General features: G+C 40.8%; 1 protein-coding gene across 2 annotated transcripts in view; it reads right to left on the bottom strand.

Annotated features, from left to right (window-relative positions):
* Positions 1-119: 119 nt before the first annotated feature.
* Positions 120-23,031, bottom strand: part of Bbs7 (Bardet-Biedl syndrome 7) — a 43,466-nt gene continuing 20,554 nt past the window's right edge. Inside the window, exons 7-19 of one of the 2 annotated variants that reach the window (XM_047566898.1) lie at positions 22,843-22,959; positions 21,347-21,477; positions 18,058-18,142; positions 17,215-17,317; positions 15,480-15,672; positions 14,254-14,328; positions 12,144-12,209; positions 8,208-8,347; positions 6,493-6,657; positions 3,701-3,810; positions 3,488-3,591; positions 3,244-3,367; positions 120-1,361 (exon numbers count right to left, since the gene is read on the bottom strand). In XM_047566898.1, coding sequence (XP_047422854.1) covers positions 1,228-1,361; positions 3,244-3,367; positions 3,488-3,591; positions 3,701-3,810; positions 6,493-6,657; positions 8,208-8,347; positions 12,144-12,209; positions 14,254-14,328; positions 15,480-15,672; positions 17,215-17,317; positions 18,058-18,142; positions 21,347-21,477; positions 22,843-22,959 — 1,547 coding nt within the window. In that variant the 3' untranslated portion in view covers positions 120-1,227. The remainder of the gene's footprint in view (positions 1,362-3,243; positions 3,368-3,487; positions 3,592-3,700; positions 3,811-6,492; positions 6,658-8,207; positions 8,348-12,143; positions 12,210-14,253; positions 14,329-15,479; positions 15,673-17,214; positions 17,318-18,057; positions 18,143-21,346; positions 21,478-22,842; positions 22,960-23,031) is intronic. The other variant, XM_047566899.1, reaches the window with a different exon arrangement.

Consider the following 23,031-nt stretch of genomic DNA (forward strand, 5'->3'; position numbering starts at 1 on the left):
CCCTGGATTCAAAAAATCCCCACTGCCACCCCCTAACTTCCACAATAAATGCAGTAAAGACAACATGACCTTATTAGAATAAAACTCAACTATAATGTCTTTAACGAAGTTTACATTTAATATTCAAGGCTTGCACATACCATGACATATAATTAAGAATCACTGTTTTCGGAAAAACTCACCAGTCTACCCTTACTGAAAATATAAAATAGCTTATTTTCCATTCTTTATGCCATTTTAAAACATTTAAATATAGTATTACCCCAAAATAAATAAATATGAATTGAGATTTATGAACCAAACTTGTGTAGCTTGAAAATGGTGAAGTTAATGGATTCGAGTGCAACAGAAAACCACAGAAGCCATCGCTATTCGCGTGCACACTTGGAGAGATCAACTGGAGAGAGCACAGCCAGTTAAGACCCTCCATCCTGAGCAAGCTCCACTTATGTCCCTGGGCTCAATGGACAGCACTGAGCCAAGTCAAGTACTTCACCAACTGCAGCAGGTTCACAAAATGTCCCCAAGCAACAGAAAAACAGCTGCAAATCAATTCCAACTCCCAGAAATAATCATCAATAGGTTATTTCCACTTTTAACTGGTTGATGACACACAGGAACCAGGACACAAACCAGGTGCCAGAACGTGGGTTCTGGTCCTAGCTTAATTATGTAACTTCACAGAGAAGTTCACAAACATATAAAAGTTGTGAAGATCAAATCAGGTAATATACAAAAATAAAAATACATTGAAATCTGTAGTTTTCATATATTTATGTATCTATTATTTTAAAAATCTGTAAATATTTTTATTTTCCAATTTTTTACTTTCTACCACAGGGCTACAACCCCAGTCCTTTTTTTATTTTAAGACAAGGTCTCAGTAAGTTGCTGGGTAGCTGGGATTAGAGGTGTGAACCATCATACCCGCTTCCAAATCCAAATTTCTCAATTTAAAATTAAAACATCTACTTGCCCCAAACTCATTAATATCCCCATAATCATTCCGTTTGTGTTTTAAAAATAAAACTCCCTCCCAGCAGCCCCCCAAAAAATAAATAAATAAAATAAAACTCCTTATTTTTAAACAGTTCCATTTTTCAAAAGAAATAAAGCTTTACTTAAAATCAATGAATTTCAATATTTTTAGCTACAAGTTGGTTTGTAATTCAGCTTTAACATTTTATTAAAAAGACCACTTCTTTGGTTTGTTGCCCTGTTTATCTTTCATGCAGCATCAAAGAAAGCAATCAAGGCGTTTTGGTCATAACTGTCCAGAATCTGCAGCAGGAGAGGTACTTTGGTTTTCACATTGGTACCTTTGAATTTAAACTTATCTATGAAAAGATCGGTAATCATACCTGTAAAGAAAAATATTTTATCATTGATTCATTCTTTCAAGAACACAGTATTTAATGAAAATAATTGCTGGATAATCTACTTCTGAGCACCTGAAATCCCACTATTTACATACATAAACCTAAAAGGGTTAATACTTTAAAAAATATTTGGGGGTGATTTTAAAGCAAGTTTCAAGGTATACATAGTTAGCTAACAACTGCTTAATTGGTTATGAACTGTTAATTCAATTAACTGCCGGTCATCTTTCAATTGCTATTGGCATACATAACATCACAAGTGAGTATTTTTCCCATCAAGCAAATTAAATTCTTAGCAGCCTTATCTAAATTAAAATACTGCACTGATATGCTGACCTGAAGGTCAAGAGTTCTGGGTTCAAAGATTTGGGAAAATTATTTCACCTTTTAATTTTTACAGATTTAAAATAGGAATAATTCATTCTACCAATCCTTTATCCAAAACCCTTGATGCAAGATGTGTTTCAGAATTTTCCACACTTTAGAAATAAATAAAAGGAATATACTTAAGAGTATATAGTATTAATCAAAGGGGCCTCAGTGGCAGCAACTCATAAGTAAACATGACAATATTTCTACCATATACAACATAGATGAATATTTGCACTAAGAACAATAAAAAAGATCAGAAATAACTTCATGTCCATTTAAATCAGGTTTTGTCATTAACTCATTCAGATTAAGTCAGATTTTGTTGCCAAACAAATTTATGCAAAAAGCTTTGTTTTTTAATTTCTAGATTTTAAAGTCACTGATAAGAGATGGTAGATCTGCACCAATTCCATGTTATTTTAAAGATAAAAGAGATCCTGTGCCTGCTGTATAGGAAACATTAAGATAGTACATATTATGTGGGTGTGCTGGTGTATACCTGTAATCTCAGTGACTCAGGAGGCTGAGGCAGGAGGATTACAAGTTTGAGGCCAGCCTCAGCAACTTAGTAAGACTGTCTCATTAAAAAAAAAAAAAAGGGCAGAGGATGTAGCTCAGTGGTAGAGCACCCCTGAGTTCAATCCCCAGTACCACCACATAAAAAAATCATACACACATACACACACCTGTATGTACACATATATGTGTATAATATACTTATTAGTTTGTGAGAAAGTCTCTGGGCACACCATCAATTCACCAGGCAAGAGAGGCTTCAGGATCGACATGGATTGGTATCAGCAAGCTCTCCAGTGACTGTGGACTCTCCAGAGACTTGGCCTGGCGTAGAAGCATGGATTTGGGGTGAGGAGGTTCCATGCTAGGCTTTGCCACTAACTAGGAATGAGGCAACCAATCCTGCAGCCTCATTTCATTGAAGAGTAATAAAAACACTGGGCCCAGGGAACGGACGCTGAGCAAACTGCTGTTCAGTGCTGCCCCTTCCTCCTTTGTCCCTCTGTGTCCCTCACCTCCAGCTGCTCTTTCTTCTTTCAATAGGATCTGTGAAACACTCAACTTCTCACCACCAAAGTAAACAAGCTTAAACTGTAAAATGACACAGAATAAAAATGTCTCCCATTCAGTTTTGCATAAAAATAATAAAAGCTGCATTCTAAACCTTTTAGAGTGTCTGTATGGAAAGAATCTCAAGTGCTGTGCTCCCTAAGTCACGTTCCCTTTACACCATGGGCCTTCATCACAGGATCATTTCGCTTGTGAATTTTCACTAACATTTTGTCAAGTAAAAACAACGCAATTTAAAACAAGCTTGGAAGATACAGAAACATTCTGTGTGATGAGCTGGCTGTCACTGGTGGATGGCTGCTATCACCTTTCTCTCGATCTTTCTGCCTGGCTTCTTTCACATCATCTTCAGCAAAGAGTCAGCTGCAAAGAAATATGGCAAGGTATTCTAGAGTAGACCACTGACCATAGAGTCTCTCAAGATGCGCCGGCTGCTTCTTGTACTCTTCCTGTAGGTGATCTGCCTCTTCTAGAATACAGCGATACTCTGGGATCAGGAAGTTTGTATTTCCCTCATGAACTTGCAATTCCTTATTTAAAATTAAAAAGAGAAGCACGTTAGAGTTCAGATTCAGCCTCCCATGACACTGAAGTTTTTGTAATCTTAGAAATCCCACTCCTTAAAGTATGAATCCACAACACGCACTTACTTTTAGAGCATCAATCAGCTGCACCTTCTTGGCCAGCAGGAGCTGGTATTCCAGCTTCGGGTGGATCAGCATTAAAGTGTGTCTGACCGACACTTCATTTATCTCTACAAGAAGTTGCCAGGCACAATCAGATAAGTCATTTTCATCAGAAACACTATTACTGTAACACAACTACAAAAAATAAGAATGATTTCTTTTTTTTTTTTTTTTTACCGTATGTTATGTTGAGGTTTATTTTCCTTTTTGTAGCTTCTTTAGAAAGCACATCTTTTAGGATGGATATTGTAGAAATGTTGTCAGATTTAAAAACTCCTTCTCCTTTTCTATAAAATTAATATATTTTTAAAAGAAAAGCTGTAGAAGAGGGCTGGAGATGTAGCTCAGTGGTGGGGCTCTTGCCATAGACCCTGGGTCTAATCACCAGCCCACAAAAAAAGAAAGAAAGCTCAGAAGGAAGTAACTTCATAAATACATATCTGCACATATCTTATGACTAGCAGTTAACTGATTAGGTTTCATTTGATTTTAGGTATCCTGATATAGCATCAATATAAACCATACTTATACATGGAATCATTTTCTACTATGTTAAGTCAGTTTTGAACATACTCATAAAACTAAGCATGCTAGATACATGCCTCTTAAAGATAAAATGTGTACAAGTACGTCATTTAAAATTACTTTTTCTTTTTGTCATCAATATTTCCAACAGCTACCTCTTACATACGAAATGCATTTAGAATCACTTACTTACATACACAGGTAACTGTTTTCTTTGATGTGATCACACAAATGACAACATGACTATACACTTCATCCTTAAAAGAAATCTGATATCGACCTGCAAGAGTCAGTCTGCCGTTTACCCATGTCTAGCATGCACCGCCCTGCTTACACACAGGAGCTTTAGTTTTCTGTAAAAAACCCTCTCCCCATCTCTTCCCCTCTCAGCCACATCATTTCAATGGCACTGGCCTCGATCCACTTCTGGAGTGTCAGGAGGAAGCAGCTGGCAACATATCTCACACCCGACCACAGTGGTTCAAGTCCCATCCTGGGACTGCTGTTACTGGAACTAGCCAGAGGCAGTGGCTCTACAGCAGCTGGAGACAAGCAGAACTGAATGACGGACAGGGGTCAGAGTTTGATGACATCAGCTAAGCCACAAGTCAAGTTGTGCCCAAGACAAATTACTGCAGACTTTTGCATCTGCTTTCTTACTGTGATGACCAGAAGCTTCTTAATGAATACATGCCATCTTTCACATATTTAATGAGGTCTTTTCTTCGGCCTTCACACACACAGATCATTTATATTGACTATCTGTAGGCCAATGCAGATTGGCTTTTCCAGAAAAATGAATACACCTTTATAGTCTGATCCCAACTGTGCTATAGAAATCATGACACTTCCATCTGTCTCTCAACTTAACAGGTGATGTTTGTAAACACCTAGAGCCAGGCACTAAGGAATGACTTACATGGTTTATCCTCTTAACTGTCACAGAATTCCATAAGGAAGTGCTATTATTTCCATTCCCAGAAGAGAAAGCTAAAGCTCAGAGGGTTAAGTGGCCAGCTACAGTCACACAGCTGATGAATACAGGAGCTGAACCTAATTATGGCTGCCTCCAAAGCTCTATGCTAGCTCCAAATACATGTAGTGTGTTCAGGAACCTGAAAAACATTTATTGAGCACCTACTGTGTCCAAAGTCACATGTTAGGTACTGGAAAGCTACGTACAGAGATAATTAAAAATGCCTATGAGGATATAGTACAACTTAGAAAAGCTACACAAAAAATACATTTCAAGTAAATGACAATAAATCTCAAAGACAGATAAGAATAAAATGTTAGGGGAGGGCTGGGGGTTAGCTCGTAGGAGAGCATTGTCTGGCAGGTACCTGGCCCCGGGCTCAATTCCCAGTAGCATAAAGAGAGAAAAAGCTGTGGAAACAGAAAAGAATCAAGGAAGTCCTCAGAAAAGTGACTTAGACAAAGCCTGGAGGGGCGCAGAGAGTCTGTGTTGAAAGAATGTTGGACACGGGGGTAAAGAGCAAGGGCCTGCGGTATACAGGCTGGGGCACAGGGCGCGCACCTCCACCCCACCTCCACGGCCGCCTGGTGGCCCTAAGGACCTAGGCCAGCTACAGTTCTGAGGACCTCTTTCCCAGGGGAAAGGCTGGTTTGCTGCTGCCTCCAGAACTGAGCATGGTGACGCATCAGCCAGGCAGAGCAGAAGTCACAGTCCTTCAGGGGAGCAAGGGACGCTCTGCCCTCCTCCAAGCCTGGCCACGCCAAACCACAGAAACGACAGGGCACAGAGGAAGAGTGGGAAGGTGAAGACCCTGAAGCACTGGGGGTCCAACTCAGGAGCAGATGCAGAGACTGGCCTTGCCCAGGGAGAAGGCCATGTTACACTCAGAGGCGGAGGAGGGGAGGAGGGGTGAGAAGCCCCGGGCAAGGGACAGGGTGCAGCTGGGAGCAGAGGGAGCCTGTGAGGCTGGGCAACCCACACCTAGCAGGATCACCTCAACACGCTGCACCTGCGGGGCCAGGCCATCTCTATTTTTACACAACGACATTCAGCTGGAAGGTTTGCTGGAATTAGGATGAATATTCAAGTCCATCCGGGAAGGCCTGCCACCTTGCAGTGTCTTCACATTGAAGACCACCTGTTTCTGCATTTAATCTAGTCTTTTATAGCTTTCTCCATGTATGTCCTCCGTATTTCTAATTAAGAATATTCCTATAGATTCCACATAGACATTTTGTTGTTATTACTCCTGTTCTTAAAGGATCTTTTTAAACTATTTCTAACTGATTCTTCTTACTGTTGGAATTTAGGAAAGGCACTGATCTTTGCATATCCATCTTTACTGATCACTTTTCTAGCCTCATTAACCCTACTTGTTTTCCAGCAGAGTTGCTTGAACAGTACGGGTTTTTAATCATATGATTTGTACCAATAGAGATCGGACCCTGCCTTCTCACGAGCGACGCACCTGTAGATACTTTCCAGCTGTGTATCCAGGAAGGTGTTCTGGAAGTGAAAGGTCACACACTCTCCTGCTGGAGGCTTCTCGGGGACTTCCGGCAGGCAAAACACCACCCAGGAGTGAACCTCAGCGAAGCTGAACTGGCCCGTCAGAGTCAGGGTGTTCGTGGGTCTGAAAGTCAGTTCACACACGAGGTGTGTACTCAGCGTCACCTGCACACTCACAGGCAGCATTTCCAAAAGCAACCAAACAAACACCTTAAAGAACACTGATTTTCCTAACCTCCCACATTAAATAAAAGAAGATATGAATTTCATGGAGGAAAAAAAAGAACATCTGTCTCGATCTGAACCTGTGCTCAATGTCTTGACATTCAGTCAGGTGATACAAATAGCTCTTTGTCATTACAATAAACCTCACACACACAAAAATGTCTACAGGTAGATCTCTTTAAAAAGTTCATCTAGTGTTTCCACTATGTGAACTTCAAGACACACTTACATATGAATGGCCTTAGGGAAAGAATCAGCATAATATGAAGGAAAGAACTGGGGCTTTCAGGTAAGACAGGCAGGGTGAGAACCACCAGGCAAGTTAATGAGGCTTCTACCTCCCAGGGATGTGGGAGTACTTCCTGTCACTCGAAAGCACAAAAAAAGGAACACAGGTTTGAAAAATAAATCACAACACTTGAAGCAAGCCAGTGGGCGACCACTAAGGGCAGAGAACACAAGAGCACAGGGAAGAAAACGTTCAGAAGCAAGCTCAGTGGGACACACGCTAAGGAAGGGAAGAGCTAGACAGAACTTTTGAGATCATCCAAATCAGTCATCTCATTTGCAGATGAAAAATCTGAAATCCGGAAAAATGACCTTCCTGACACCACACAGGAACATATTGTAACTCAGTTTGCCTTTCCTTCTATACCATTAAAGCTGACCTTGACTTTAAAGCAGGAAGATATCCCCAAAGAATCTATTTTCTTTGTTTTCCACAAGGCTTCCTTAAGAAGTTTCCACCTTATGTCATTTAAATTAGAAGCTGCAATAGAAAGAACTCGGGATTTGGCCTCAAATCATAGCTCTGGTTCTTTATCAAAGCTATGTGCTTTCCTAAGCTTCCATTTCTTGTTGTAAAATGGAGACGTGACATCTTGCTGTGAGGTTTAAATAATACATGAGCACCCACCATACTACCTGACACCGAGAAAGTATTCAGTAATTGCTCATCTCTTTTTCTTCTCTTTCATTCAAGATCAAGTTCTCTTGTCCTGAAAACTCCTAACAGGAAGAGGCTTACACTGGAAGTCAGTAATAATAGGCACTGTCACTATCTGCCCTACTAGTATTCCGTGAAGTGACAAAGGAGATACAATGTGTGAGGCCAATACAATAGAGCCTTGTTCACTCAGAACTACTGGGCCATCTAAAAGCTAAATGTATGTATTTACAACAGGTATCTGAGAAAACTGCTACTCTCATCGTCTTGAGATGGTAATAAAGTGAAAGACAAGAAAATTCAACTCAAAAGAGCTTTGAGAATAAGACAAAAAAACCTTGTATCCATTAGGAATATTAAACCCATACTTTAATATCGAACCACAAGTTAAGATTATTTTTAAATGGAGAAAAAGCTATCAGAATATACACTATAGAAATAAAAAGCAAGTTTATCTGAACAGTGTGTAAGTTAAAAATCTATGGATCTCTGCCTTGTCCCACCTGCCATGGTCAATGCAGTGAGTCCTCTGGTGCAGTGAGAGTGGCCTGATGTGGTACTGGCGCACCTGGCAGGTTTTGGGCTGAATTCTTGGAGTCACGTAGGCTTGCAGGGTGCCGTACTGGCCTTCGATTGAGCGAATCTGATGCAACGCGCGCGAAAGAAAATGAGAACAATGAGCAGCATAAACACATCTTTATAATTTTCAACAAAGTTATCAAATATTTATTTCTTCACTCCTTGGTACTATTTTGAGGGCTACAGTGACATTCTACCAAGCAACTACTTTCTTTCCCCACTACAGGGAAGTAGAATTAAGGACAATCCTGGGGGTCAGTGGCGAAGTCGATCCGAGTTATCCACCATGTTTCCAGGTGGCCTGCCCACACTTCCCAGCCCTGCGCCACTCCACATGACAGACACTCCTGCATGCTATTCTAGAGTACTCAAAAGAGGTGTGAGCATATGGTAGAAGGTCCATAAGAAAAGAGCTTAAAATCTCGACATTTTTTTGAACAGATCAATGAGTTTTCAAAATAACTATAGCTCATGGGACACAGTACTTTCTCAGAAATAGGGATTACACCATACAGGGATTGTGAAATTTTACTGACAGAAAAAAGTGTTCCCAAAAGCTTAACTCCTGACTGTCCGAAAGCAGGGAAGTACAGATTATACCAGCACATCTGGACCGAAATTCCCAGGCCATTTTGAACATGGCTGGATGCCCCAAGAACGCCAAACCCCTAACATAAAACGACTCCCTAAGCTGCTAGGACCTGGCCTACGGGGAGTGCCGAGGTTGCCGGGCTGTCCCAGCTCCAGGGCAGACTGCAGGACTGCTCGTCCTGGAAGATGCCGTCTCCAAGCTGACTGATGTCTTACTTCACCTTTCTTAACTCACACCCTTCTCAGCATGTGAGGAAAAATAAAGAAATGTTTCACCTAAATGAGAAAGTCTAAAGGAAGATTTGTTTCCAAATGGGGAGAAAGACAGGAAATGGGAAAGATAACAGGGTAAGAAAGACAGAAAGAAAATAGGCTTTGTAAATCCAATTTTGGGGTTTATTTTTAAAGGGTTTTTTTTTTTTTTAAAGGGTTTATTTTTACAGTGGCAGCACAATTTTCTCCCTAATAAAAAGAGCTTTAATCAGAAGTGTAACAATTTTATATGAAAATTGTATCTTTTTTTTTTTTTTTTTTTTTTTGCGGTACTAGGGATCAAACTCAGGGCCTTGTGCTTGTGAGGCAAGCACTCTACCAGCTGAGCTATCTCCCCAGCCCGAAAATTGTATCTTTCAATAATGAATATAACAGTTCATATTATTTAAAAATTCCAACAGTAAGGAAACATCAAGACAAACACACAAGTCCACTGGCATCCTCCTGCCCAGAGATGACCCCTGCTGTTCAGGTAGCCAGTCTTCTCTAGGTACACCCGCGACTTCCCAGGAGGCTCTGGCACCCCGGCTCTGCGTCCTCTCCCATCCCACTCACACCTGTCCCACACTGCAGGCAATGCCTGCCCCCTCGGTGTGTCTCTTTCCTGGCCTTTTTCCACATCATTATAGTTAAGATCTATACATACATACGCACATAGGGACCTGACTGCATTTTGCTTTTGTCTGGAACACCCTCCATGCTAATAGATGCAGTAGCTGTGTAGCATCCCAGGGAACTCCAGCTATTATCCAGCCAATCATTAACAAGTATTCCCTTTGGTTCTATGTTACTGCCTCTAAAAGCAACACTGCAATTAACTGTACTCAACTGGGTGTGTACAGGTTGCTGTGACTTCATTGCTATTAAATAGATCCTCCTGAAGGGCACTATTACTTGTCTTCAAAAATGGCTATAACAATTTACAAGTCCACCAACCATGACTGACTGTGACCTTTTACTCATCCCTGTTACCAAGAGATGATGTCTTCACTATTTTAATATTTTTTGCCCATTTGTTAGAAAAGCAGAAGCTACTTTTTTGCTATTTGAGTTTGAATTTCCCCAATAGCGAGGCAGAACTCTTTTGTTAGCTATTCTGATTCTCTTTTTTGTGAACTACCTATCCAGACCCTTGCCTATTTTCCTTATTCAATGGTCTTCTCTACAGTAACATACAGATGGTTTTTACTTTCATTGACAATCACCTGTCATCTGGAACATAATGTTCTCTTTAAGTACTTCTAAATTTATTTGTTACACTTGGCAAAAGGTAAGAATACTCTAGAGCTGGGCATGTAGCTCTGTGGTGGAGCACTTGCCTGGCATGGATGAGGCCCTGATTCTGAGTTCAATCCCCAGCATCACAAAAAAAAGAAAAACTAATCCCAAATCCCCATCATTTTCTTCCAGATGAATGCCAGTTAGGCCAATTTTTAAACAGAAATAGCAATGTAGTAGAATTTTTCCCTAAACAGAGATGCCGCATGTTAAGTCCTATAAACGTGTGCTAGCTCTATTTCTAGACACTTCTCTGCTATAGAGCCCATTTGTTTACACTCGGAAATACTCTGCTCCTCCACCACCATCACCACCATCATCACCACCATGGCCAGTATCTTGGAGACAGTGCTCTAATGGTGCTGCCCAGCTGGTCTTGAAGGTGTGAGGACACAAGATCCTCCAGCCTCCGCACAGGGGCTGAGACAAGGGGCGTGTGCCACCACACCCAGCTGCTAGGTTATTTTTGCTATCATGGTTTTAAAGTGTGTTTTCTCTTTTGGCAAGGCAAGTTCCTCCTTACTTCCTTCTCATAATTTTCTTGCTCTTTTCAGGTATTTACTTTTTCCTTTGAACTTTAAAATTATTGTATCCAATTGTATAAAGGAATATGATTTTTTAAAAAATTTTTAGATCTGCTTTTAAAATTACTGGCACAGCCTTGCTTAGTGACATACAATAGGTATATAATTCGATCACTCACACAATATGCTTAAGTAAATTCTTCTAGAAATAAATTTATCCTACTTTTCAATTTTTCTTTCAATGATGCATGAGAGGGAACTTATAAAGACTGAATGAATTGTTTTGGGAAAAAATTACATTTAACTCCAATTTTCCTAACCAGATGTGAAAAAAGTATCATATAATAGAATTCGTCTTGAAAAAGCATACTTCAAGTTTCAAAATAATCAGCAATACCAGGAAAAAAAGTTTCAGTCCTTAAATTTTAGATCAGAGGTGTATCAAAACTAAAAAAATTATAAAACCTCACAATCCAAAAAAACTAATATAAATTTGTCTGCTATACTCAATCTTTAATTATAAAAATGACTTAATAAATTGCTAAAGAAAACTTAAAACAGGCGATAATAAAATGCAATCACTGGAATGCAACTGGCAAAATTTAGGCAATAGGAAAATATCAGGGAAATGCTCAGATAACTTTAGTAAATTAGATTAATTTAGACCATGATTGGATCACAAAAGCCAATGGAATCTGAACACTAAATGCTTGTTAATATAAAGAGAATTTTTAAAAATTTGTTGATAGCATTTTTGCTGTGTTAAAAAAAGAAATCATCTTTTAGACATATCTACCAAGTATTCCCAGGCGAAACGGCAAATATCCTGAATGAGCTTCCAAGTCACCTGCAGGAGCGAGTGCCGGCACACAGGACTGCCATGAAGCTGGGGGTAAGTAACGGATCGTTACTTTTATGTATGTTTAAAACTTCCCACAATGGAAAACGGAAAAATAATTCCGTTACAGGGAAGTTTATGATCACGAATTTTACAAATGGTAACTGAAGGAGTGTCAGAGCAGAGATGATGGTTCAGGCTGCATCATGTCAGCCAGTCGTTCTAAAGGTGGACCCCAAAACCATTTGTTCTCCATGGAGAAGTTCAACCCGAAGAAATGCCATCTCGAGTGATATGCCAAGGGGGAGAAAAGACAGCTCAAACACCCAAGTAAAGGCAATTGCTAACATCTTTACCTTTAGTTCCAGCCTTGTGGTATTTGCTTGGCAGCGGTAGGTGGCAAGAAGAAAGTTGTCATTGGACTGGAAAGAATTCAAAGTTGGGGAAAAGGATGAATCCAGGTTTTTAACCACAGAAATGTCATCAATAAAAGTTTTTACCATTCACCTGAATACCTATCATGTGTGCTATGTGAGTTTCAAACGTTCTTATTATATAAACAACCATATGCACCAAGTTTTACTAAGTAAGCTTTTCAGATGAAGCAACTGGCCCTGAGGGATTAGGGAAATTTTCCAAAACTAGTCAGTGATGAAACAAATTCAAATTTCTCTAAGACCCTATGGTTCATGATCCTTCCATCCTGTAAACATTAAGTTCTTCTAAAACTCCAACAACACAAATGTTATAAAGGCATGTGGACCAATGCCTTTGATTTTCACAAATACTTGCAGAGAAGAGAAAAATATTGTCTCTGTGATTCCAGCAAACAGCACATTATTGGCATACATGTTTACTGAATTAAATTGGGCCAGTTCCTTCAAATATTGTAATTACTTGAAATTAAATATCAAACTTAAACACAGAAAAAGAAACTAGGTGCATGAATTGCAACCACAAAATATGAAATATTTTACATGCAATTTTCATGTACTGCTATTTCTCTATTTTTAATAACCAAAAAATTAAAAAGATGTTAATATAAAAAAGAAATCTCAATTTTTTTTCATTTTAAATCATTTCAACTCAGTGAACAGGAAGGAGGGATCAAATTTAAAATAAATATACCTTATGTACAAATAAATGTCATATGCTGAAGTAGTTATGGATAAAATAACAGATTAAAGAGAGAAAATGCCTTGGATTAGGTTCAGGAACGGGAGGTGGGGGTGGGGCACGTGCTTGGCTCAGCGATGAGTGTGGAGAGGGATGTTACACTTCTCCTACTTTATTTTTGAAATCTCCATGTAAATTTTCTGATTTAAGAATCCATTGTCCTAGGAAATAGATTTTAAATTAGTTTAAAACACTCATTTCAAATAATTCTGCAGTGATGTAAATGGATTAGTTTTTCATAGTAACTTAACAAAAGATTTTAAGTTCATGCTAATTTTATTTCTTAAATGATCATAAAAATGTAGGTCCTTTGTGTTTTACTCTAAAAAAAGGATGTCAAACTATACATTAATAACTATTATAAAACTTTCTCTTAATAAAAAGAAAGTGCTTACTATGAAGTTATATTTAAAATATTTCCTTCACACAGCTACCACTTTTTTCTTCATCCACTCTCTCATTCCTCCCTTTTAAAACACACTATGGTCACCTCTGTCTTGCTCTGGCTTGCCTTCCACACCCAGCCCATCTGGCTGTGTCCTTCCCCGGCTCCCCTCAGGACAGGGCTAGCTAGACAGCTCGCCTGGCAGCACGGGGCAGAAGGCAGTGGTAGCCAGCAGGTGACCTGCTGGTACAGGGGAAGTGTTCTAGGGCAGCCGGGAAGCACTGGGGAAAGGAAAGACCGTGTCCAAGCGCAGGGATGTGTGAAGCTCCCGGCAGTTAGGACATTTTAAGAACTTCAATTTGGCAGAAATGCATGGGGGGGTAGGGGGGAGCTGGTGAGATGAGCTGGGGCGTGATTACAAGGTGAAGATCTGTGCCAGTGAGGGAGGAGGAAGCTAGATTCACATCCAGCAAGAAACTGGAATCCTTAAAACGTTCTGGGAAAAGGAAGGCCGATGTGAAGTTTGTGCTGGGGGAAGGCCCCGCTGGTGGCAGAGGACAGTGTCTGCAGCGGGAGGTAGGATGGGAGGCGGGATGGGAGGCAGAGAGCATCAGCAGCTGGAACGGCAGGAGCAGGAGGCTGAGAGCTGCAAGAGCCCAGGGGCAGCGCTGAGGGCCTGGAACTGGGGACCCTGGCCCATGGAGCCCGGGGGCAGCGCTGAGGGCCTGGAACTGGGGACCCTGGCCCATGGAGCCCAGGGGCAGCGCTGAGGGCCTCGCCTCTGGAGTGTGAGAGCTTGACCAGACAAGTGACTGTGGAAGAGGCAGCAGCTACTCCTGGCCTCAGGACCTGAGTCAGAGCAGGGGCAGAAGAGGAAGGGAAGGGCTGCTGGAATCTTCACTCACCTCCGAGTCGCAGCTGCTGAAGCTGACGACCGCGGAGTTCTTATCCACATCAAGCAGATCTATCGGGACGTCACTCTGTAGGGAATATTTAAAAGAAATGGTTCAGAGAGAAAATTCCCAAATTGTTCACAAAACATGTTCTCTGAGGGTCTGCCTGGGTTCCAGTTTATGTTCACCTTTAAATTTGAGAGTATGCATTCTCTTAATTCACACTTGATCACAGACATTTCTGGAAAACAATAAAGAATAAATCACCTATGTTTTTCTAATTTAGATTATCAGAATCATAAAATGTCTCTTACTATCCCCTGAAAAGCATCATCTTCTATTTTCGTAAGTGCTAAAAATGTTACCATGGCTATAAGTAATCAGAGGGGCATTCAGATTACACAGGTTCATGTTGCTCAATTTTAGCTTCTCCTGCAACACAAAAAGAAGATAAGCCACGGTCCCTGACGGAGCAGTGTCTAAGAGATGCTGCTATGCGGGATTCTGTGGACGGTGCTCTGAGGCTACCGAGTGCAGCAACCTGAGCAGCCTTGCCCTGGAGTTTGCCGTAGTGAGACTCAAGTAAGTAAGAATCGGGCCTCTCCACACATCTTCTTGAACCTTGTCTTCTTGCTCCAATTTATTATTTTCTCATCTTCTTATGGTTTTCCATCTTATTCTTGTTTTTCATTCATCCTACTATTATCCTTTTCTACTTCCTGAGTATATTCCAACTTAAAAGTAAATAAAACTATTAAATAGATGAACAGAGCTATACATTATTATCCCTAAATTTCATCCTTTGGGATTATCTGTCTTTCCTGTTGACCTACCTAGAAACTACTGGGCTAATGGGTAAACTATACTGTAAGTTATCATTTTAGTATTTGGAGATTTATAAAAGGGTATAACAAGAGCATTAAATATTGGAGTTTCCTTAGTCACATCTCTGTGAAGATTCTCCCAGAGCAGAGCAAAAGAAGAAAATCCTTATTGTTCTCTCTCTTCCTGAAACTGAAGTTCATCCATCTTTTGTTTATTATGTTTAGGGTAAACCAAAGGTAAAGCTAAAATTCAAATAACCTATGAGCAAATTGATTATCTAATGGAAAATTAAGAAGCCAAAAACATTTAAAATTACCATCTAAAACTAAAAGTGCTCAATAATAATAAGTGCATATGGTTGGTGTTCAAAACAGATCCAAGCACACCACCAAAAACACAGACTTCCTGCTTACCTGTATTAAGACATTGTCTATTGCGGTCTGCACCTCCAGAATGAGGCTGTAGCTGGCATCATCTTTATTTAATGTAAACTTGTCATTTATGCTAAATGAAGGTGCTGCTGATTTTGCTTTGCTTGACTGAGAAAACTGTTGATAGTTCTCTCTTTCCTGCAGTACCTTATACTGCAGATGTTCCAACTCATTCCTAGAAGAAAAGACACACAACTTTGTCATCTATAAACATTTGAGGTCCTTAGAATGTGTAAAAATTCAAGACATTTACTTCTGCAAAATGGGTTTTCAATTGGTTGGCTAGAAGTATACTATCAATAGGAACAAAATTTTAGTTTCTCTGACTGACCAACTGATCCCACGTTATTTATTCCTAACCCCCAAATTAAAGCATCTACTCAGTCCCATACCAGAAATACTAATAAAGAGTTGTGAGTATCCAGACAGGTCACAACTAATCGACTCCAGCACAGGAGATGGCTACAGCTGCATCCAAGACTAGTCAGGAGGAAAACAAATATGAGGAAGAACGCATCAGCCTTAATGAGGAGGAACACCAGCAACACACACCTTTCAGTAATGATTGGGGCACAAAGACAAAATAAGGAGAAGCTGCTCAGTAGTCTCATTGTGGTAACCACCAGGATGACCCTGGGACAGTGGCACAGTCTCAGCTCTACCAAGTGGTGCAGCAGATCCTGCTGAGACTGAACCATATGGGCGCTGCCTAGGTAGTTATGGTTGAGGGACAAGCCACATGCAGATGAAGTCAACAGCAATAAGCTGGAACAACCTGGAGCTTAGCTATCCCCAGTTAGGGGGAAGGGTACGTGGAGAAGTGTGGAAGGGATCTGTGCAATGAACAGAGGAAAAGCTTCATTCACCCAGGGAACATTAGGTATTTACTCCTATGTACCTGGCAGTGCACCAGGTGCTGAAAGAACAAAACACAAGCCTTCGTAGAGGGCTTACAGCCAGGGAATCAGGAAGAGCAAGACTTGGTCATGAATAAAAAGAACTGTGCTGAGGATGTGGGGGTCATTAAGTGTACCGGTATTCCTGGTGCATGAACCTGGACGTCCTGAATGGCAGACTGGTTTGCATAAACACTCGAGGTCTCTCCTGGTGGCTCTGGGGAACTGGTCTGTGCTACTGGAACTTGTGGCATTTGCTGCCTTGGACGTTCTCTAGCCTTAACCACCACCAAAATACAGATCAGGCCTCCCTCATCTAGAAAGTGGCCCAAATTTAATGACTGCTCACTCCACTTCCTCACTATGTGAAGCAACCGCCTGCGTGCAGTCTGCATATTACACTGAGCAACTGTATCTACGGGAGGCAACATTCAGTTCCTCTAAGAAAACTTATGAGCCAAAGTTATGTCCACAGGAAGCGTGAACACTAGAGTTAATGAGAAATAGAGAAAAATAACACATCTGTTGGGTTTCTCTGTAATGTCTTGGGGCGGGGGGTGGGGGGGCACAACACTGCAACCACCTTAACTGACAAATGGGAACATGCAGTTCGGATCTGAGAGTCACTACAGAATAATGCACAGAAACGGTGGATCTTAAACCCAAAACATTCATCAACACTCACTGCTAATTCTCCCAGATCAACAAACTTTCACTTTAAAAGGTGACAGTCATATCATTCCTTCCAATAAAATGGAGTGCATCTGTAAGTGGTAAGCAGCAACCAGCATTTGAGATGAAACACACAACTCAAAAGTTACCGTAAAGAAGAAATTTTACTCTGCATCTCCTGATTCATCTTCAGCTCTTCTCCTGGTCCGCTTTCCTTCTGAACGGGCTCTGTTGTCAGACCTGTGACCCAGCCTGTAGAGAGAACAGTCATGCTCCATCAGTGCTGCTAGTGCACAGGAGATGCCAACAGTGTGGGCCCCGTGTCCACCACCACCAACCTGACTCAGCCCCAGGACTCCTTCAGAAACAAAGCAAAACACAACACCCAGCTGCAAAGAATTCAAACCAAAAAAAAAGCATTTAAGCATTTTGTGATACTGTTTTTGCTTGAAACTACTATAATATTATGCCTAAAGATATCTTTCTATTCTCAATAGTTTTAGATCTGAACTATGGAGTAAGTCAGAACATTTTAGCAAATTCAAAAAAGTGACCACTAAGCATCGCCTTTGGAAAATCACTTTCAAGATTTAAACCCTCGAGACTGTTGTGAGAAAGCAAAACTCAGTGACTCAAAAGCAAACGAGTTTTTATAAGACAAGCACACAGACCAAAGCAAACTAGGTTTCGGGAGGTAGTTCCCTTTCCACAAAGTACTACTTGGTTTTCAAAGGCACTAGAAACATGGGTCATTCAAATGCAGACTACCTTACAAACCAACAAGCCAACTGCTCCTGCTTTACTTATTTTCTGTGGCTGGGGTGGAACCCAGGGCCTGGTGCAGGCCAGGCAAGTGCTCCAGCGCCACCTCATTCCTCACCAGTACAGGTGACCACACTGAAGGAGGGATTTACTAATGACACCAAGCAAAAAGCAGCCACCCAAAGAGCATGCGTTCAGATTTTGGTCACTGGTTCTCCATCGTTCTTTACCTGAGTAGGTGGACACCACGATTTCATCATAACCGTCTTTCCCTACGCAACCGCCCTGGATGGATGTGACACTCTCAGACAATGCCTACAATAAATTCAAGACCAAGCACTTCATTAATAAGCTGAAAACTTCAAAGGCAGTTTCAGCAAGCTGCCAAGATGCATCTTCCTGTCTCCAGACATTGAACACATACTCGCTGACTGTCTATTTGTTATGGGCAGATGCTGTGATTAGAAAGACAAAGCCTTATACAAATGCCAGTTTTAAATTTTTAAAGAAGATTAAAATGACTCTAGTATATCTGTGAGGCCCACTTGGCTAACACTGTACCTATCTAAAGAGCAAAAATAATTTATTCACATAATGAAAGATTCTTGAAAAGAAATTACAAAAGTAAAACTACTACTATGTTTATTCTATTATCTGAATTCAATAGATCACCTCTTGTTTTCTCTAAAAAAGAGTTTTTAGATGAACAAAACCATGTATACTCCTGTACATTTTTAAGTTAGCTTCTAGATTTTTCATCATAATTTTACATAGTTATAAAGCCCATATTTCTGGAAGTTTGTAAATAATATCATCTTTTAAGCAAAACTCCCCAAACTTGTCTGACAATAATCACCAAGGTGAGTCAACCTGGAATCTGTATTTTTAACAAGCACTGTAGGTCAGTGGCTTTAAAGCTATTTGGAAAGCAGCAATCATTTTTTATCTGGTATACATTCACACATGAATGTATACAACATATGCAGTTACACTCTGATCTGTTTATTCTATTTCATTTTTTAAAAATCTGCTGGCAACCCACCAGTGAGTGTTTTGTTATTTTTGTGCTACTGGAGATTGAACCCAGAACCTCCCACATACTAGGTAAGCATTCTGAGTTACACACCACCCTTTTTATTTTGAGACAGGATCTTAATAAGTGCTGGGCTGGCCTCAAACTTGTGATCCTCCTGCTTCCACAGATGCGGGGATTACAGGTGTGCACCACCAAGGAGGGAGGGACAAATTGATGCAAACAACTGAAATACTGAGAAGCCGGGAATGGTGGTGCTCCATGTAATTCCAATGACTGGGGAGGCTGAGGCCAGAGAATCTCAAGTTGGAGGACAGCCTCAGTTGCTTAGCAAGACCCTGCCTCAAAATAAATATAAAAAAGGTCTGGAAATGTAGTTCAGTAGTAAAGTGCCCCTCGGTTCAACACCCAGTATCACAAAAGGAAAAAGAAAAAAATGTAGATTTAATAAGTCCTTAATGGTTGGAAATTTTACATTTTTCCTTTTTCTCTTTCAACTTTCATTTTCACTTCACTCCCTTCACATACTTTTATCTTAATGTAATCATATGCTTGAAGTTCTTTTATGCTTTTCTGCAACCAAAAAAATATAAATTGAGGCCAGGCATGGTGGCGCATGCCTATAATTCCAGCAGCTGGGGATTACAGCCGAGGCAGGAGGACCCCAAAGATCACAAGTTCAAAGTCAGCCTCAGCAATGGCAAGGCACTAAGCAACTTAGTGAGACTCTGTCTCTAAATAAAATATAAAAAAGGGCTGGAGATGTGGTGTAGTGGTTAGGCACCCCTGGGTTCAATCCACAGTACCAAAAAAAAAAAAGTATATATATAGTATATAAAATATATATATATATATATGTATGTATATTTGAAATTATCTTCTGTGATCATGAAGTCCTAAGATTAGAAATTATGATAATTACAAACACTGGATATTCTATAACAATTATTAGTATCACACATCTGATCAAGACAAACACACAAGCTCTAGTATGTAGTATTTAATCACAAAAGCAAATTCCTAAAGCAACCGTATCTCATAAGATGAAAGGATAGATTTATTTGCTAGAATAAGACTGACTCAACATCAATTGTATTCTCTTTGCTTTCATTTTCACAGTAAGCTCTGAAACCAGTACCTGTCCTGTTATAAAAGCAGAAGAACCAGAGGGTGACAGGTCTCAGGCCAGACCTGGCAGAGCAGATGTCATTGCTGAGGTCTGGGACAGACATTGAAGCGGGGACTTGAGGCCTACACAGGAGACTCCACCAGCAAGGAGGCCACCCACAGACAAGGCCCCTAGACCTGGACCTCCAGAAACACAAGCTGAACAAACCTGCTCCCTATAAAGGAGGCTGCCCCAGATACTTCACACAAGAGCAGAAACATGGACTAATATGCCAGCTCAGGAAAATGGAAGATCCCACTTAGACCACGGAATATGTCTGATACCACGCAAATGGAACTGAAACCATACGCTAAATGAAATACACATAGGAAGACGAGTACCAAGTGATCTTACTTGCACGTGTGACATAAAAATGTTGATCTCATACAAGTTCAGAGGAATGGTGCTCCCGGGGGCTAGAAGGGTAGCGGGACACAGGAAAAGGCTGACCAGTGGGTACAGCTACAGTTCAGCAGGACTAGGCAGCTGTGGAACCCAGGTCACAGCACACACACACCCAAAGCTCTGCTGTGCCACTGCACAGCAGGGTGGCAGGCAACCATGTCCCGAAAAGCTAGAACAAAGGATTTTTGCTGTTTTCACCATGAAGAAATGACGATGCTTGAGCAGAAAAATGCTTGATCTGATTTAAACATTACACAATGTATATTATCAAAACACTCATGATTCCCCATTAATATATTCAATTTTTATATTTTTAAATATCACTAAAATAAACTTAAAACAAGTAGAAAAAATAGGAAAGATCCTATTTATGTCAGAATGCTTCTCCATGTGACTCTATACCTCAGCATAAACAGATTCCATTACATTTATGTTTGGTGAACAAAAGTCATTCTTCTCTAGTATTTCTTTCGTAGCTGGCTCTTGAGTATCTACACGTGAAACTGCTACTTGTTCCTCTCTGCTTAAGGTTACTTCTGATACAGTCCTCGTGGTATGCAGCTTATTCCTGAACTCTGATTACTTCAATCATCTCACACATGACACTCAAGCACAGGAAAGGCAACTCCTACAGTGTGCTGCTGTGCATTCGAGACACTTGGGCCAAACAGTTAATGCTTGAGGAACTCAAAGGGTTAAAAGTCTAGTGAAATAGCAATTGCGAATTCAGTTTAGAAGCAACAGTCTGTTATTCACACACAGAGTAGTCTAGAGATTTTGACAACATCAAAATGTCTCAGATCAAACACAAGATTTTAATTTACTTTCCTTAGTAAAATCCAGCCCTTGGTCATCTCTATAAAACCTGACAAGGAATAAGCACACAGATGGAGAATTCGCTAAATGCACCTACCTGGGCAAACCGCAGAACAGGCTCCTCTGCACTGTCAAGACTGTGCACTTCCACCATTCCATCATCTCTCCCAACAAGCAAGTCTTTAACCCCATCACCCACAATATCGAAGCTGTCAATACACAAAATACCTTTAAAAAAATGTGATGTTATTACAAAACGAGTGGTTGTAGTCAAGTATGTAGCAAATAAGAATGCAAAACTGTAAAGACTAACTCAGAGTGAGGGAGGAAAGATGAACTCTGAGCACGATCAGGTGCTTCCTCCTCTCCACCCACATCCCTGTGTCCAGGGCTTCATGTCAACCTACGTGGCAGTGGCCCCAGGTTTACATCTCCTTCCCATGCCAGCCTCCCCAGGGCCCAGGCCCACATGCCAATTCAGCCTCCTCCTGTGCACATCTCTCAAACTGTCCATGCTCCAAACAGGACTCGTCAAGCTCCTCTCTACCACACCTTCCTCTTTACCCTGCTGCTCCTTCCCAAGGCTTGCCCCAACTCAGTAGATTAGACCACCCAGTCTTCAGGCTGAAACCTAGCCTACAACTGGATTCCTTTCTTCTTCTCACTCCCCATTTCAAATATACTAGCAAATTCTACCTTCTGTGCCCCACAATGTATACTGACACTGCCCTCTTCTCACTTCCAGTCCAGTTAGCCTGGACGAGGCCTAGACTAGCTTACGATATAATAACTTGTGTCCATGCTTCCAGTCCTGACCTGCCTTCCCCAAATCCAGTCTCAGTGCAGTGTGCTTTGTTTGTTCGGTGAATCAAATCACACCGTCCCCAGTGGCAATTCTCCAATGACGTCCCACCGGGAACTCCCGAAAGGCTCAGGGAAACTGAAGGCTGGAAGATTCTTCTCCCAGGAATCTCACATCCTTCTTTTTCTCTTTAGAGTTCAGCTCAAATTTCACCTCTTCTAAGACACCTTCTCTGACCACGCAGTCTGAAAGCAGCTCCCCTCTCTCAGTGCTCTCTAACTCCTGGTCTCTTGTGTTTTCCTCACATGACAGAGTCAGACTATCTGTCTCTCCTAATAATACTTGTTAAGGGGATAAATGTATAGACATCCTGTACGTATAAAGACCCATCTCACTACCTACCTCGCTGGGTGCAAATTCCCCACAGAAAGGTGTAAATTCCTTAGAAAACAACACCTCCTGACCTACTGTGCTCCTTCTTCGCATCCTACCAATCACTCTCAGAGTCCAATTACCTGCCTACTATAGGCAGTTAAAAATGGATTTTACCATAGAATGATGCACATTAGCATGCTACCCCAAATCACTACTAGCATTTCTTACTTAAAAAAAAAAAAAAAAATTATACCTACAGTGTAAGAGACCTGATAAACAAATAGTATATAACCAGAGGTAGCTCTGTGAATTGCTAGGTCCACTATATAACATGAATCATAAAATGGTGAATTGCATAATCTTTTTAATTTAACAACTATGGACACTTCAGGATCTGAACTACATCAGCATCGTACCTCCCTTCTTTCTCTCATTTCCAATTTCCCACTTGTGCACTGGCTTGGATGTGGTGATCTGAATAAGCCCAAGCTTCCCATCTGCTGTTCCAAACAGGAGGTCTTCCCCAGAGTTGCCTAGTATAATTAAAGGCAACATTAGTGACAGCTCTTTAAAATTAAAATATTTTCATATAAAAACCTCATTTT

This window comes from Sciurus carolinensis, chromosome 10 (assembly GCF_902686445.1).
Source record: "Sciurus carolinensis chromosome 10, mSciCar1.2, whole genome shotgun sequence".
In the NCBI taxonomy this organism is placed as follows: domain Eukaryota; kingdom Metazoa; phylum Chordata; class Mammalia; order Rodentia; family Sciuridae; genus Sciurus; species Sciurus carolinensis.